Genomic DNA, 17179 nt, shown 5'->3' on the forward strand with positions numbered 1-17179 from the left:
TGGTACGTACAGTATTCTATTCAAGTGAAGTTAACTGCTCATAATAAATAAGTTTATATACAGTAGTTAAATATATTGAAATATAACAAATATTTTCCACTTAATATTTACTGTTTACTATTACCACTGACAATAAAATGTTGCCAGCAATTAGATGTCACAATTTTATTTTTAGATTTTGAGTTATACAAGGAAAGAGGAAATGCAATGGAAATGAATTTTTGCCAATTACTAAAGTACGTACTCATTAACCTATTTTCTATTAACCCTTTAACACCAATTGGACGTATTAAACGTCAATATAAATTGTCTGTTGGGTGCCGATTGGACGTATATACATCTATATAAAAAAGTTTTTTTACAAAAAGCATCAGCGACACATCTCAGAAATTATTTTGTCACTTTGACATAATTTTTGCACCATTTCATATTAGCCATTACATGGAGTATTATATATAAAAATGTGTGCAATTTCATGTAGAATACAACAACAAACAACTAATGGTTGTAGCTTTTATCAGTTTTGAAATATTTTCATATAAATAACGATAAGTGCCGAAATTTCAACCTTCAGTCAACTTTGACTCAACCGAAATGGTCAAAAAACGCAATTGTAAACTAAAACTCTTATATTCTAGTAATATTCAATCATTTACCTTCCTTTTGCAACAAATTGGAAGTCTCTAGCACAATATTTCGATTTATGGTGAATTTATGAAAAAAACTTTTTCCTTACGTCCGTGCGGTAACTCTTCCGAAAAAATCATACATTTTTTCTTTTGATTGTCGTAATGTTTGCACCATTTTAAATTAGCCGTTACATAAAGTTTTATATATGGAAATGTGCGCAATTTCATGTAGAATAAAACAATAAACAACCCATGGTTGTAGCTTTTATCAGTTTTGAAAGATTTTCATATAAATAACGATAAGTGCCAAAATTTCAACCTTCGGTCAACTTTGACTCGACCGAAATGGTAAAAAAACGCATTTGTAAGCTAAAACTCTTACATTCTAGTAATATTCAATCAATTACCTTTATTTCGCAACAAATAGGAAGTCTCTAGCACAATATTTTGATTTATGGTGAATTTAGGGGAAAAAAAAAAAAAAATGTCCTTACGTCCGCGCGGTAACTCCTCCGAAAAAAATCTAATTTTTTTGTCCGATTGTCGTAATGTTTGCACCATTTTAAATTAGCTGTTACATAAAGTTTTATATATGAAAATGTGCGCAATTTCATGTAGAATACAACAATAAACAACCCATGGTTGTAGCTTTTATCAGTTTTGAAATATTTTCATATAAATAACGATAAGTGGCAAAATTTCAATCTTCGGTCAACTTTGACTCAACCGAAATGGTAAAAAAACGCAATTGTAAGCTAAAACTATTACATTCTGGTAATATTCAAATATTTACCATTTATTTTGCAACAAATTGGAAGTCTCTAACACAATATTTCGATTTATTAAATAAACTTTTTCCTTACGTCCGCGTGGTAACTCTTCCGAAAAAATCATAAATTTTTTCATCCAATTGTCGTAATGTTTGCACCATTTTAAATTAGCCGTTACAAAGTTTTACATATGAAAATGTGCGCAATTTCATGTAGAATACAACAAAAAACAACCCATGGTTGTAGCTTTTATCAGTTTTGAAATATTTTCATAAATAACGATAAATAGAAAAAATTCGTCCTTCGGTCAACTTTTAACTAGACTGAAATGGTCGAAAACTGCAATTGTAAGCTACAACACTTACAGTCTAGTAATATTCAATCAATTACCTACATTTTGCAACAAACGGGTAGTCTCTAGCACAATATTTTGATTTATGGTGAATTTTTGAAAACATCTTTTTTTTTATGTTCGCCCGTCACGAATTCATGCATCATTTTGTGATAGTATTTTCTCTGTGTTGCCTTGATCGTTTTACAATGTGTTATATACAAACATGATTGCAATTTAGTGTACAATACAACAACAAAAATTAACTCGTTAGCTTTAACCATTTTGCTCACAGCGCGATTTGAATACATAAATGAAATCTTTTTTTTCGCGCTGTCACATATCCCAATATTTATATATGATGGTTACATACTAAACTTCAGGCAATGACAAAAAAAAAGGAGCCAAAAATGAACTTTTAATCTTGAAAACTAAGCATGCTGTGATTTTTTTAAAAAAACATTTTTTCCGCTTCGGCGCTCATTCGCGAACGCGGCCGGCCTACGGGAGACGATTTTTAAAATACCGCTTCGGCGTTTAAGGGTTAATTAAACGTATACACATTTCAGCAGCTTTTCTATAAAACTAACAACCATCATCAACTTGGCTTACATTTTTTTCAAACTTAAAAGAGAATAGCTAGATTAGAACTTTGTTCGTAAGCGGAACAAACCTTTGGTCTTAAACAATAGGATAGTATCCAAGTGCCAGCTGGTAACCAGTTATAACAATCAAAGCTAATCTTTTTACAGTACCTGGGCAATATTTCCTCTGTGCCTTTGCCCAGTAAATTAACATAATTTCAGTTGACTGAATGCCACCAATTATGAGATTATTGGCCCAAGTTATATCAGGAATTTATTTTTCAACTATTAATTGTTGATTAATCAATTGGTATAATAATATATTATAGTTTAATATTCTATGAAGAAAATGAATCATTTATTGTCTTTCTAGTACCATTATGAGCAATCAAACTAATACTATGCCATTTTGTTAATCATACTAGTTAACAATCTCAGACACTGTCATATAGGTCACCACATTGTTAGCAATTGTCAATTTTACAAAATTATTTTGTATATCTTGATATTTAAAAATCTTTGGGATTATAAACAAACTCTCTTGAGTCTTGTTCTACCCACCAGCTGCATGACATAGGTTTAGCTCAGCCCACCTGAGTGTGACCAGACCTTTCCTTTCTTAGACTATAGGTAAAACTATGAAAAAGTAAAAACCCAGCAGTGTCATTAAACATCTTTAGCAGATTCATCAGTAGCTCTACAAATATTACAGTTCTTAAAGGAAGATGTTTGTGATACTTTTTTCTCTGTGTGAGGGACCAAGTGTAACCAAAGGTATTCCTGAGAGTGAGTGAGTTGAATAACAATTCAAAGTGGTGTGCTGGTATTTGTGGTACCCCTAGCAAGCAAAATAAAGTGATTATTGAATTTAATGCTTGCCATTGGCACAAGAGTCAAGGGAGGTTTGACCTTCAATTTTGCGACAGAACCAAAGTGTACAAGAGGTAAAAATTTTTGCTATATTCTCCACCAACAAAACAATAACCAAAATTTTACCCCTTAAGACTGCACCACCATATGACAAAGCTAACATATAAAATCTTCCTATAGAACAGACTTGAAGCACAAAATGGATGTTGAGACAAGCTCTATTGATCTCGACATAAATCAGAACAATTGTGAGGGTCTTCATTGAGTAAAGATAAAGTTCAGTCGGCCAGATATGAACAAGTACACTGAGGCACTGAACAAACACGTATACAAAACCACATCTATGTACATCTTTGTTACTGGCTCACACTGTTTACTAACACACTTAGGGAATAACAAATTTCAAACAAAATATGTTAAAAGTAAAACAAAATTCATAATCCAATAACCGTAAGATGAGAAATCCCACTTGAACTTTAAAACCATTACAACTGAAGAAACTATGCAACAGCAATCTCAGCTGAACTTTTAAAATCATTACTACAAATAAAGAAACTACGCAACAGCAACGCTGAAAGAATTGGGTCATATGAAATTATATAACGAAGTCCAACAGTAAAGTTAAACTGAAGAATTGAAAAAAATAAAATTTATGAAGAAAAACTTAAAATAGCCAGAAAACAGAACATGAAGCAAAATAAGTACCCACAGTAACCCTGCTGGAAGACTGTGATTAATACCAGCTTCAAACTACATAATCATAAAAGGCGCACAAACAAAACAAAAAATAATGAAATAGTAAATGAAAATTAAATCAATAATGAGAACTCATGGATATAATTGAAACAGCAATTGCAAAAAGGCAAACTACAAGAGGTCTATAAAAGGCAATTGTGCAGACTCAAATTACATGAAATAATACAGAGTAAGGGAGACATCATTGGAGTGACTGTTTCCTCATCCACAGAAATAAGATAATATATAACTGTCGGTTTGCAAATGGCAAGTTTTGTTTCATAAAATATTATTTTTTTGAAGAAAAGCCAAAACAAATTAACCAATAGCAGTTGGAGATCATATACTGCCAGACACCTCAGTTCTAACTCAAAGAAAAATCAGCAGTAAGCTGATATTGCACATGTAAAACTGATCTTCAGACTCTCCTGCAACAGGCTGGATCATCATTTTGCTATCCAATCATGAGATGCAAATACTTAGTGGGATTGGGAGGCAAGGCAGACAATTAAAATAAAAAAAGTTACATTTCTATAAAACTAAAATGATTTCATCACAAACCCACATCTTACAGTTAACCCAAATCTCAACTTATGTGGGAAGATTGCTCTACTAAAGGCCTCAGAATTTGTTATTTAAGTCCATGGGATCTGCACAGAAACTCAAGACTGTACAAACCTGATTCTAAATGATTATGTGCAGCCTTACATTACTCCTAAGAGCTATTAAAGTGGCAAAGACAGTAATTATCCATTAAGAGTGACATAAGGGCACATGATCTGTATGTACCAGTGAATACTATATAGTATATACTGGATAAAAGGGATGGATGATCAACCAATGAAAATAACAAATTACATAACCGAGACCACATATGTTTTGCTGCTACCAAATGACCACATGAGAAAGAACTCACTAACATATACATCTTTACATGAGAACTAGAAAACGTTACTACAATTAAGGTAAGTCTAAAAGGTAAGAGGAAGAGCTCTAACCTCATGGATTAGCACTGTAACTTGTTCAGCAATGTTTACAAAAACCTCCCCTAAACTGCTTGATTCTCCTTGTAACCAAAAAATTTTGTTTTGGTCGGGCATCTTAAGAAATGAGAATGATGAAAAGCAAAGAAGGCAGTGACTTTTCTTAGTTATCTGGGAAATGTCTTCTTGACAAACTTGGCCATTAATAAAGTATGTATAGACCTCTAATTCTTGGAAAGCAGAGACTTTCTACCATCCCTGGAATGTATTCTCTTACTTGAGAAAGATGTAGTTTACCAAGTAGCAAAGATGGAAGAATGATTCCCTGGCATTAAGACAGTCAAAGAAGCCTGACTTAAGGCTCAATTAGAATAATCAGCCCCTTTGGCAGTAGAGTACATTGCCAATTGACATAACTGCCTCCATTACACTGAAGAATTCAAGTCAAATCCATGCACTTCGAGACATGAGATGTGAAGCAGTAACTTTCTCTGACACCTCAGAAACCAAAGGAAATTGGCTATCCTTGAATTTAAACTGGGCTATACTAGTTGCAACAAAACCTGGTATGCACCATGTGGAATTGTAAAGAAAAGCTTACTGGCTTCCAAGAATACAATGGTGAATCTGAAACTATGCCTACTTTAATTTACAAATGTATATTTTAGTGCTCATGCCTAGGGTGCTTCAAGTTTGCTATAATAAATGCAAAGAGCAAAGGAACTCATGGTAATGGAAATGCAAAACAGTGATATTTGAACCAAAAGGGCACTGTAAAAATCTTCAGTATTACTATATAACGTGTACCGCACAAGGCACATAGTGAGGAAGAGATAAAACACCGCTGCCATGCCAGATAGAAATGTTAAGAAACCTAAACTAATAATTTCTGATTCAAAAAACTGTTGCCATTTTCAATGTCCTCTCAAAGTAAATCAGTTACATAAGAGTTTACTGTATTCATGGATCAACAGTCACATACAGTATTAGCAAGGCAAAAATCAAGCAAAGTTTTACACTATTACAGCTAATACGTAACACACTACAAAAAACAAACAAAACTTTTGTGGTCATAATCACATCAGGTGTATAGTGGAAAAAAAAAATTACAGGAATATTCCTGCAAAAATATTCTATGTACCTGTAAATAGTTTTTAAAATTTTAGAGAAATGTTTATTTTCCATAAAGGGAAGGGGGATGGGAATTTACATGCTGTGAAAAGTAACAATGCAAAAAGAAAAGGGTTATAGTGTCTGCTTTTTTTACACTAAAGAATCATCAACAATAGTACCTAATGATTAATATCACAGATAATGATGTATTATACTTTCTCTAATTAGCAGAAGGAATTTTTATAAAAAAATAATTACTGTCCATAATTGCTTAGCATCTAATGATTAACAACATAGATAATAGTATACTATTGTATTTTCCCTAATCAACAGAAGGAATTTGTAAAAAGAGAAAAAAAACAATTAATGTCAATACTTGCTAAGTACTATATCTTTCAACTTTCTTCCCTATTGTTTAAAAACCATTTAACTTTTCACAGAACCTTTTTTACAAATATAATCAAATCATTATTTTATAATGTAAATCTAATAAAATACTGTCTGTGTTACATATAAACAAGCAATGATGAGTTGATAATTTCCTTGTAACCTATTTTTATCAGCACAAAATAAGTCCTGCTTATTTATATTCTCAAATACAGCTGTAATAACTACTAATAACTTTCATTCACTAGAAACAGAAAAACCTTTAGTGTAACCTACCCTTATCAACATTAAAATTCTTAAGTCTAGACAAGCCTCTTGATAGCCCTGTGGCTACTGTCAATGAAAAGCTATTGCTTCCCAACAATTTCGGGGTTCAAGCCTCCCTGGTGATGAATCACTCATCAATTATAAATTCCCCTCCAGGTTATGTTGTTATGAGTTTAAGTGAATTTGATATTTAAATGACATTTGTAGCTTAATATTTATGTTTATAAAGGCTTTTAATATAGCTGTAATATCTACTAACACAGTACATTCACTCAAGCACAAAAACTTTTAACAAAAGCTATTCTTATCAACAAAAAAATTCCAGTCTATAAAAGGCTAAATATAAAATGATAATAACTACTAATACAATGCATTCATTCACAACATGAAAAGCTATTATCTCTAACAAAAGCAAAAAACAGACACAGTAACCTAGAAAATTAAAATATTATATGAAATGGCAGTAGAATGAAAAGAACAATGAATAAGAAACTTCTTATGAAATCAAAGCAGGACTTCCAAGTCACTAAATATACTACTACTTTTGGTTTTTAACAGTTTTTCTACATAAAGCTGAAGTGGTACTAAAGAACAAGCTACATAACAAGAAATAGAGACTACATAAACAATAAAAACGAGAAACACACAACAAATTATGTCAATGACAATATACATATTCCCTTTAATTTGTAGTGCATGCATAAATGTAGTTTCTTGAACCCTATCAGCTATTAACCCCTTAATGGATTTACTAAAAGTTGTTAAACTAAAAACTTTTCTTTGATATACATGAAATAAACCTATGCAAGAAATATAGTAGTTGATTTTGATTTTGACTATTCATTTAAATATACACCAACGAAAACTACAAATTATACCACATTTCTTTGTCCACTCCAAAAAGTTGATAAAATATTCAATTCATAAGTTCAAGTTATGAAATCATAGACGCTGAATAAAAGATATAATGTACAAACCAGACTTATTATATTTAATATACTTCTTACAAAAGAAACATGTTCATCATGTTCCGGTGCACAGACCATGCATATTTGTGCTGGGAATCTCTTCTCTTAATTCATTTTTATGTCCCCTTGTAAGCCATGTGCAATACACTATAACATCTAGGAGTGAGTGCAATACTAAAAAAAAAAAAATTACTATAAGTAAACTTATTTCCAGTACTCTCACATGTAATCTAAAATGCAGAACTGCCAAATAATGGAAGCGCTGAGATAATGACACTGCCAAGCACAAAGATCCAATGTCACTTACTTTTCAATGCATAATACAGAGGCAAGAAAGGCTGTTCACAAGCAACTTTTAACACTTCACTAACTACCACGTGGTTGGTACAAATCCAAAATTGTCAAAAGGAAACTGATATAATACCATAAGACAATCCATTAAAGGGTTAACCTGGCATTCTTTTCAATTAAAACTGTATTTTCAGTGAATTTTGGAAGTTATTAAAAAACAAATTAGTATTGGCCAAACATATGAAGTTATCACTTGTGTGTGTCATATGCTTTCACAGAAAATTACAAATCGGCAGTAACCATATGTCTACTGGAGTTCTGAATATCTTTTTATTTCTTATAATTTAATTACAGCCACAAAGCAAAAAAAATGCATTAACTCAAAACAAAAATATCAATGTTAAATTTATGGATGGCAAGCGTTTACCCTTATATAAAGCAACTGCAAAATCTATCTTTATTATATGGAGATGCCTGCTTTGAATTCAAAGGGAAACTGTCACTCAAATATAATTTTAAAAAATTAAATACCAATACAAGTCAGCATAACTTTAAAAAACAGCATAACTACTGACATTCAAATAAGCATAAACATAGTTTAAAGATAAAAAGAAGCAAGACAAAATACTAATGCATACAGCATCGCATTCAGTATAAAAACAACAAGCACATCAACATGAGACCGGATAAGTTTGAAAAATTAATAAATATGGTTTTATCTATATCTATTAATCAGTTTCCAGTCCCATGTGGTGGTGGTATCAGAAGAAAAGCACAAGCAATAAAGGTGCAGCCACAGGTGCCCAAAGAACGACCCCTAGCTGTACTAGCCTTATGAAAGCATTTCTCTGGCAACTTCACTCCTCTATTCTGCTAACATCTACTGCATGTTAAGAGTTTTCTCCACTGTTGTTAGCATATGTACAACTCACTTTTGGCCTTTATTAATTCCACATAAATGCCACCACATCATCTTTTGCTGACTCTTGTTAGTAAACTGTAGCTAATATCAACTTTGAAGAAATTTCATAAAGACAAGAAAAATTCCAAATTGAAAATCTGTCAAATTGGGTACTAAAATCCAAATAATTACATATCAAATTCAAATGATTTGGTTATAAAAATACAATTATATCTGGTTATAAAAATACAATTATCTCTGGAAGGGAGAAAAAGGCTGTACTAAGGTGGGTTAGAAGGGTCGTCCACAGGACACACTGAAATACCTGAACAAGGCAGATGCAAAAGGCTGGGAGTACGATGATAATGAGGAAGAGTACATAGACTGAGGTCTTGTGATGGGATGAAGACAGAAAGGCCCAGGACCATCCATTTGATGGGAGCAATTAGGAGGCGGTAGCTTGCTAGGAACTGTCTGTACAGAACCCTCGCTGCTTGTACGACTGCGAGAAGGCATGCTGCCGCACCTGCTACGTGGATGACACGCTGTAGTACCTGACAAAGGATGAAGTTTATTTTACATATTTGGAAGAGAAAGTACATAAATAAACAAGAAAATATTACAAATACCAAAGTTTTCTCAACACACTATACAGTAGTATACACCACAACTTCTGGAATATATACTATGTAATCTGTAAAGCCAAGAATTAAAATAAAAAAAACTTTAAATGCTTCATTAGAGGTAAAGGAATGTATTGCTAAAGAGACTAACTATACTAAAATCAAACAAGAATATTGTACATAAGACATACCATCAATGGAACGGTTATGAGACATGGACTGCGTTCTCTCCCGGACAGGCTCCTCACTCATGTTGCAGGGATCATGCATGGCCCTACGATGACGATAAATTGCACTAGAAAAAATGGTTTTGGTGCCCAAAGGCAAATTTTCAGAGAGAGGAAAACAGATTAATTTTATAACTAATCAAAATTTCTCCTAGTTCCAGAACACTTCGATGAACTTCAAAAATGCCAAAGTTACAGCCTTTTTCCTTGACAACATTTCCTTCTTTCATTTTAAATAAAGGGTTAATGCAAGTGTGGTTCATATTTACTGTAATAATTACATAACAAGTATGCTTACCTACACCCTTCCTTCTTTAAACTGTCAGTCTTTTTTGTTTTTTTTCAATTCAACAGCAGGATGAGAACTGTATTCACCTAATTTTTTTTCCCAACTAAAGGTAAGTGCAGCCTTCCCTAAGACCAGAGGCTCACTGATCTCTACCTTGTATCTCATTTGACCCCTTATACTGAATAACTGTTATCTCAGTAAACTTTTTTTTTTTAAACACCTCTCGTGTCAAAAACATTTTTCCTTTAAGTATATATGTTTTCATAAGAACATATCCTTTATTTGAGTCCTCTGAGATTCTAGAAGTCAGAATCCATGGCCTTAAACTAATTTATAAAATAGCAAAAATCAGTACCATAATAAACATTTTTATCCAAGCTTTTTCTTTCCTTCTATCAACGCAATAACGGTGAATAGCTTTCATTTTTACTTTGACTGCAGGATCAGTATTAAAGCATACACCACTTTAGTTCTGCATTTTTTGGCAATTACAAAAACTTACTTATTCACTTACTCTTCAGATGTATAATGAAAGTTCCTTGTGTTAATGACAATTATCAAGAGTTAGTAACCAATTACTGATGTTTCTCTTTACTATTTTTGTGAAGCACAATTTTCCATAATGAAGTTTGTACAATTAAGATTTACCCAAAACATAAGACAAGAAACATTACACTAAAATGAATTTCTACATGGTAGAAGAGAGAAAATGCTTGATGTAATAAGCAAAACATTTAAAAATCTAATTGATCATTCCAGTATTCATTGGAAACTTGAAAATGTCAAGATCAATCATTAGAAATTTACGTGCTTCCAAAGTAAAGCAGAATTCCTAGAACAGCATCCCAGTTAACGCAGAATACGTAACTAACTGTAATATGTGGATAATGCTGTAAATACACTAATCCCCAAACTAAAGTCGATTCATTTAAGGTAGATTCTTGCGCCTACGAGACGTTTGTTTGGCGGCCTCTGATTGGCTGGTACCGGGAGGTAGGCCGCTCGCTCAGTCTCATTATTTTCTACTGTGGCTTAGAAAACTAGCAATATTATGTTTATATTTCTTCAATCAACTCACGCTTTGCTCAAGATAGGAAAATTTTGGTCATACCATAGGATTCGGTATTAATTGTACAACTAAGCCATCTTTTCCTAAATCAATAAGATAAAACACAAAGGAATTACAACGAGTAAAAGTGAAAAGAGAAACATTTAATTCTTTATACCTGTTTTTCTTTATCGTCGGATTTTGCATCATTAACGCGATTAAGATAAAATAAAACTTGTGTTTTCATACAACAAATACACCCTGAATACGCTGGTGCTTTCAGATTTTGGATGCGTGTAAAATGTGAGGAGAAAATGGAGAATATGTCTTATTATGTTGCATCAGTAAATTATTCAAGTTTGACGGTATTGCTGAGAGAATGAGATCAGCAAGGCGTTGTCGTTGCGTTTGTCGTCTCAGCGAGAGATTTGAGTTGCCAATTAGCGATATAAAAGGTTGCAGTTTCGACAATATTTACCATGTTATATTATTACATTTTCTGAAAATAAATACACAGAATTTCCATTATAACTGTCGAACATTTTAAATCCAATATCATACAGTATGTCTGGGCATATCTGATAAGGAAAAAATAATAATTATAATCAGATGGATGCATCTGGTATCGTTAGCTCAGACCCATGCCGCCGCGGGGAATTCAATCCAGCAAAGAAGTTGAACTATGTGGAAAGACGACTTCACACTCTTCAACACAGCCTAAACTTTACTCAGGTTGTCTCAAGATATTGTTTCTAATTTTCTTTTATGAATATATTTTCAAATGAAAGAGACATTAGAGACTTATTTGAGTGATATGAAATAATAATCTCAGTGAAATAATAAACAACAAATAATTAAGACAGATCGACTTCCTATCAGGCTGAGTCAAGTACGGCTGGAAAATAACAAGACATACTCTTCATTTTCTCTTCACATATTACACGCATCCAAAATCTGAAAGCACCAGCGTATTCAGGGTGATTTTATTGTATGAAAATACAAGTTTTAATTCATCTTGATCGTATGACTTATTAAAAATCCGATGATAAATAAAAACAAGTGTAAAGATTGAAATTTTTTTCTTCACTTTTACTCGTTGTAATTCCTTTGTGTTTTATCTAATTGGTTTCAGGAAAAGATTATTTGGTTGTACAATTAATACCGAATCCTTTGGTATGGCCAAAACTTTATTATCTTTTGGAAAACGTGAGATAAATGAAGAAATATAAACATACTGCATGTTTTCTAAGTCACAGACGAAAATATGACACAATGAGCGAGCGGCCTACCTCCCGGTACCAGCCAATCAGAGGCCGCCAAACAAACGTCTCGTAGGCGCAAGAATCTACCTTAAATGAATCGACTATAGGGGCCAATAACATGAATTTTAGGGGCTAAAAAATTCTAGCTTAAGTTCATACCGGCATGTTCTGACCTACAGAAACAATTATTAGAGATAATTGAGAAAATCATCACTATATTGCAGTTTTCTCAAAGTGTGGTCCGCAGACGCCCAGGGGTCCATGGAATGTTCTAAGGGGTCCTCAGGATAATGTTCACTAAAATTTGTGTGCAAAATTGCAAAATTAATAAAGTTGGGAAAGTTATTTTAAGTAAAATGTATGTAGAAGATAAGTCATTAATAAATAATTCAGTAGAAATTTTAGTACTATATATTATACCCTGAAAACACTTTTAAACCAAGAGGGAAATTATCATAATAAGGGGTCCATTACATGAGTAACTTTAATAAAAGGGGTCCGTTGCACAAGAAAGTTTAAGAAACACTGCTATATTGGATAGTTTAACATTCTTAACTCTCATAGCGCTAGTACAAAAAGGTTTGTTCTTTGAAAAAATTCAATGCATTTTATCTTAATCAACAAACTGTAACTAAAACTTTATGGGTCAAATAGTGTCATTATTTTAAAGACATGATAAAATTATCATTTTATGGTCAAATAGTGTCATCATTTTAAAGACAATAAAATTATCATCATTTTAAATACCTGATAAAGTTTTTTCAATATGGCACAAAAAAAATAACCAGTATAGTATAATCTGTTTGAACTTGTTACCAACTGATTTTCTGTGTTAGAAAGCTCATCATTATTTAACATAATGGGTTTTACAAGATGATGAAAGGTTAAAAACCCAAAAATGCTATACTCTCTCAGGTCATAATAACTAGGTCATTAGTATTATTTCTATAAATACCTATGAGAGCAAGATCTAACATAGTATTATTTAAAATAACATCATGTAGTGTGACATGAAATCTTGAATGTTGAACAAATCAATTTTATGGCAATATTTTTTGCAAGGTTTCGGAATCACTGATCTTCACTGACAGACTTCTGTGGTCATACATTTTCAATAAATTATCTCAAGTTTTACACTGCTGTTTTCAGAATCACCTAAATTTTTCCTTACTATCCACAGTGTCAATTACAAGAACAGCACTGCTATATTCTGGCTCACAGTGAATTTCATGCCTACAGGTGAATAAAATACTCCTGTGGAGACATGATTAATTTTCCACAAACTAAAATACCAATCTAACTGAGAGAGAAGAAATAAAGGAGCTGGCATCTTTAAAAAGCTATAACAGGAAAAGATGGCTCCTGTCATAAGGTTAGAGCAGAATAATTTGGTCTGAAGGCATGTGACAAGCCATCGAAAGGAAGAGTAGAGGTAGGCAAACTATAATGCAAATATGGAAGAAAGATACAGATGTACTTAGTATGGATAAAACTTATCATACGACAAAGATCTTTTGAAAATCAGACTTCAGTTGCTAATCCTGTGAAGACTAAAGAAGGAAAATAAGAAAATTTTCACCATATGAAAAAATCTTTACTACTTGACAGTAAGGTATAATTATTTCAATAGGTAGTATATTGTTAACATCAACCGTAACTAACAAAGCTAAAAAATATACAGTATTCCAGAATCTATTTTTGGCATTTGTAAGTTAACCGAGATACTAAGAAGAATATTAAATACAACAATGATGAACATTGTGAAGAATAAAATACTTCAAGTCCACAAACAAATTTCTCATAACACAGCATCTGATAAACACAAGACAAGAAATCTTTGGTCACTTACTTTTGGATGACATTATGCATGTTCTCTGCAATAACAGGGTCCTCTGTAAGCATCCAGAGATCCCCAGCACCAGTTATTGCTGACCGGCCTAAGCCCAAAAAGAAAAATGCGTCTGCATGCCCACAGCGTCGTATGCTGTTCAGCTGTAATAAATTGAATAGAATTACAGTATTTCAATTTACAAAATTAACAACTACAGTTTTGCCTAAATTGCAATTAATGCAACATTTCAAAGTAAAAATAAGCAGAAATTAATTAAAAAATATTATTCCCAATCCAGAAACTCTTAATGCACATTGCTCCATTCTGTTGGTACTTCATCTACTTCCCCAAACTTTTTTATGCAAGCAAAGAGAAGTGAGCCCATGGAGTTGGGAGAACACTTGCTATATAACTGATAGCTTTATATGAAACAACTTTTGTGCAATAAAACCTTACATACTTTTCATTACCAAAGTAACCACAACAGGACCCAAAGAAGGAACTGAAGATGAATAATATCTATATGTAGTCACACCCTTTGCATATACTTGGGATAAGGCTAGGCCAGTAATGGTAAAACTAACATATACATTTGGTACATAGTTCTTGACTAGTAATGCAATTACAGTAATGCCATGAGGTACTGAAGCTGGCCAGTAATAGTAAAACTAAGGTATGCATTTTGTACATTGTGCTTGCGTAGTACAAGTACCATACACAACACAAAATTTGAAAGAATGATTAGACCAAAGCTGAACAAATCTATTTTTGTAGATATAAATCCTAGCTAAAATTTGGTAATAACCGAGGAGTACCCAACATTCTGGCCCTTACATCTTGACTCTCTGCCTAATTATCAAGACACTGAAGTATGCCTTAAGATTACATGATGGAGCCAATACTGTTCTTCAAAACCTGTTATTTTCTATGCCACATACCTTAGAATACCCTGAATATGCAAGTACTATTGTAAGGGCTTCATTTTCCACAAATAAACCATCATCACCGTTTTGGAACCTCAGACTGGATCAAGATGGAAAACAGAGAAACAACAACCAGCCCATGCTATCAAGAGATGGCATTTTTCTACTAGTACTATGTTGGGAGAAAGGCAAAGTCCAACGGAGGAACAATTTCTTGCAAAAGTCATAGCCTCAATAAAAGTGTTCATCAACTCTACAGAACGCCACGACCTGCTGAAACTGGGGTATCAGCATATTAGGAGGTGGAAGGTATGACTAAGGATGACATAAAGAGTGGCAAGGGGTGCCAATCTGTTGTGTGCTCATCAGGGATAACTGGGGGCAAAAAGACTACAAGGAGACATGGGATTCTCTTCTTTTTGTCAAGAAGAGAGAAATCATGCAAGCAACAATCAGAATAATGAGCCAACTTTTGAGCATGATCCACCACAACTGAGATAGTTCATAGCTTGGTTAGAGTAAAAGTTGCCAGTTCCTTGAAGAGTCACTCAGACTTAGGGAATCATTGCCATACTGCTAATCCCTTAAAATCTCACAGATTCCTTCTTTAAAATCTTTGATTATTTTAACCAGTTACCAGCTGGCACTTGGAAAATATCCTATTAAGATCGAAGGTTTGTTAGCTGTTAAAAATACAAACTGATTTAAAAATTTGTCATTTTATGCCAAGCTAATGCCAAGACAATTAACAAGAAATTTTTCTAGTAGGCATGACCTTTAAACATGAAATCATTCCAGTAAGCATGACCTTTTAGCAAGAAACCATTCCAGTAAGCATGACTTTTCCTGGGCAATCCTGAGACTACCCCAGTCACCACCATAGGGCCTAGGGCAACTGTGGTTAAAACTCCAACTGGAAAAGTGAGCATACCATACAGAATTCAAAGTTGAATAGAGTTGTTCAACTGCGGTTTGAATTCTCCCTGCCCAAAAAAGATAGGGATAAACCTAAGCCAAAACAGTGGCAGTAGCTACAGAGGAAAGAGCAAGCAATTGAGAACAAACATTATTAAGGCCCAGCAGCAAAATATCCTCTAACCATAACACAGGTTCTGATGACACCCCCGAAGTAACAGCAGTAACAGCATAAGTTATGGATGGTCCCATGACATTACCATCCAATAGGGGTTGGAGCAGGTGCATACGCCCACATTCAGAACAAAACTCACTTTGGGACGAGTTGAAAAAAAGAACTTAACTACATATAAATCAATGACCTTCATCTGGTGACGACATGATAGGAGGCCAAATTCCAAGAGCTTTTGAACCTCACAACATCAAAGACTGGAGGAGCTTTTGGCAAAGTATGTACTCAGAGGCAGCCAGGAAAAGGAGACAAGATGACAGGTGTGTTGGCTGTAGAGGCTGGAAGTAAGTTTACTTCATCTGATTTATAATGTTTGGTCTGATGACCTGGCACTCAAACCATGAGATTAATTAGTACCTTGAGTCGGGGTTAAGGAATGACCCTGTGGTAGAGGTGTAAGAACACTACCACCATAGCTTTGTGTGCCGTAAAAGGCGACTAGAAGGACAGCTGCTGCCTTGCAGTCTTATTTTTTAGTAAAAGGCTATGCCCATCGCCAATAACTGGAAACTGCTGCCCTGCAGTCTTACTTTTTAGTAAAAGGCTAGGCCCACTGCCAATAACTGTGGAAACTGCTCCCTTGCAGATGGAATTTTTAGTAAAAGGTGAGGTCCCTAGCCAATAACTATGGTTGATGACAGCAAGGCAATGCGGTCGTAAAAATCCCTTTGCCAAACAATAAATCATGCCTGATGTTGTAAGGAATATGACCATACTGGCACGATAAATGGGCAAGGGGTACCACAAGATTCATGACTATGGCCAAATAAGTTTGAGAAAGAGTGGAAAATAAGAGCAGGTACATGGAACATCGGTACTCTAACACGAAGACTGAGGGAGATAGCATACGTGATGGAGAGGATAGATTTCTTGTGTGTGAAGGAGACTAAGTGGAAAGAGAATGTGACTAGAGAGATAGGAGATGGGTATAAGCTCTATTACAACAGGTCACCAGAGGGAAGAAATGGAGTTGGAATTATAGTAAGTAACAACTGGAAGG

At 33.7% G+C, this 17179-nt stretch overlaps 1 protein-coding gene across 14 annotated transcripts in view; it reads right to left on the reverse strand.

Annotated features, from left to right (window-relative positions):
- The window catches only part of LOC135206707 (insulin receptor substrate 1-B-like), a 177834-nt gene that overhangs the window by 61029 nt on the left and 99626 nt on the right, over positions 1 to 17179 (reverse strand). For 10 of the 14 annotated variants that reach the window (XM_064238135.1, XM_064238136.1, XM_064238138.1 and 7 more), the window contains 3 exons: positions 14128 to 14270; positions 9644 to 9747; positions 9155 to 9383 (listed from right to left, as the gene is read on the reverse strand). In XM_064238135.1, the coding sequence (XP_064094205.1) occupies positions 9155 to 9383; positions 9644 to 9747; positions 14128 to 14270 (476 nt within the window). The remainder of the gene's footprint in view (positions 1 to 9154; positions 9384 to 9643; positions 9748 to 14127; positions 14271 to 17179) is intronic. The other 4 variants (XM_064238146.1, XM_064238140.1, XM_064238145.1 and 1 more) reach the window with 4 other exon arrangements.

Source organism: Macrobrachium nipponense, chromosome 31, assembly GCF_015104395.2.
Source record: "Macrobrachium nipponense isolate FS-2020 chromosome 31, ASM1510439v2, whole genome shotgun sequence".
Lineage (NCBI taxonomy): Eukaryota > Metazoa > Arthropoda > Malacostraca > Decapoda > Palaemonidae > Macrobrachium > Macrobrachium nipponense.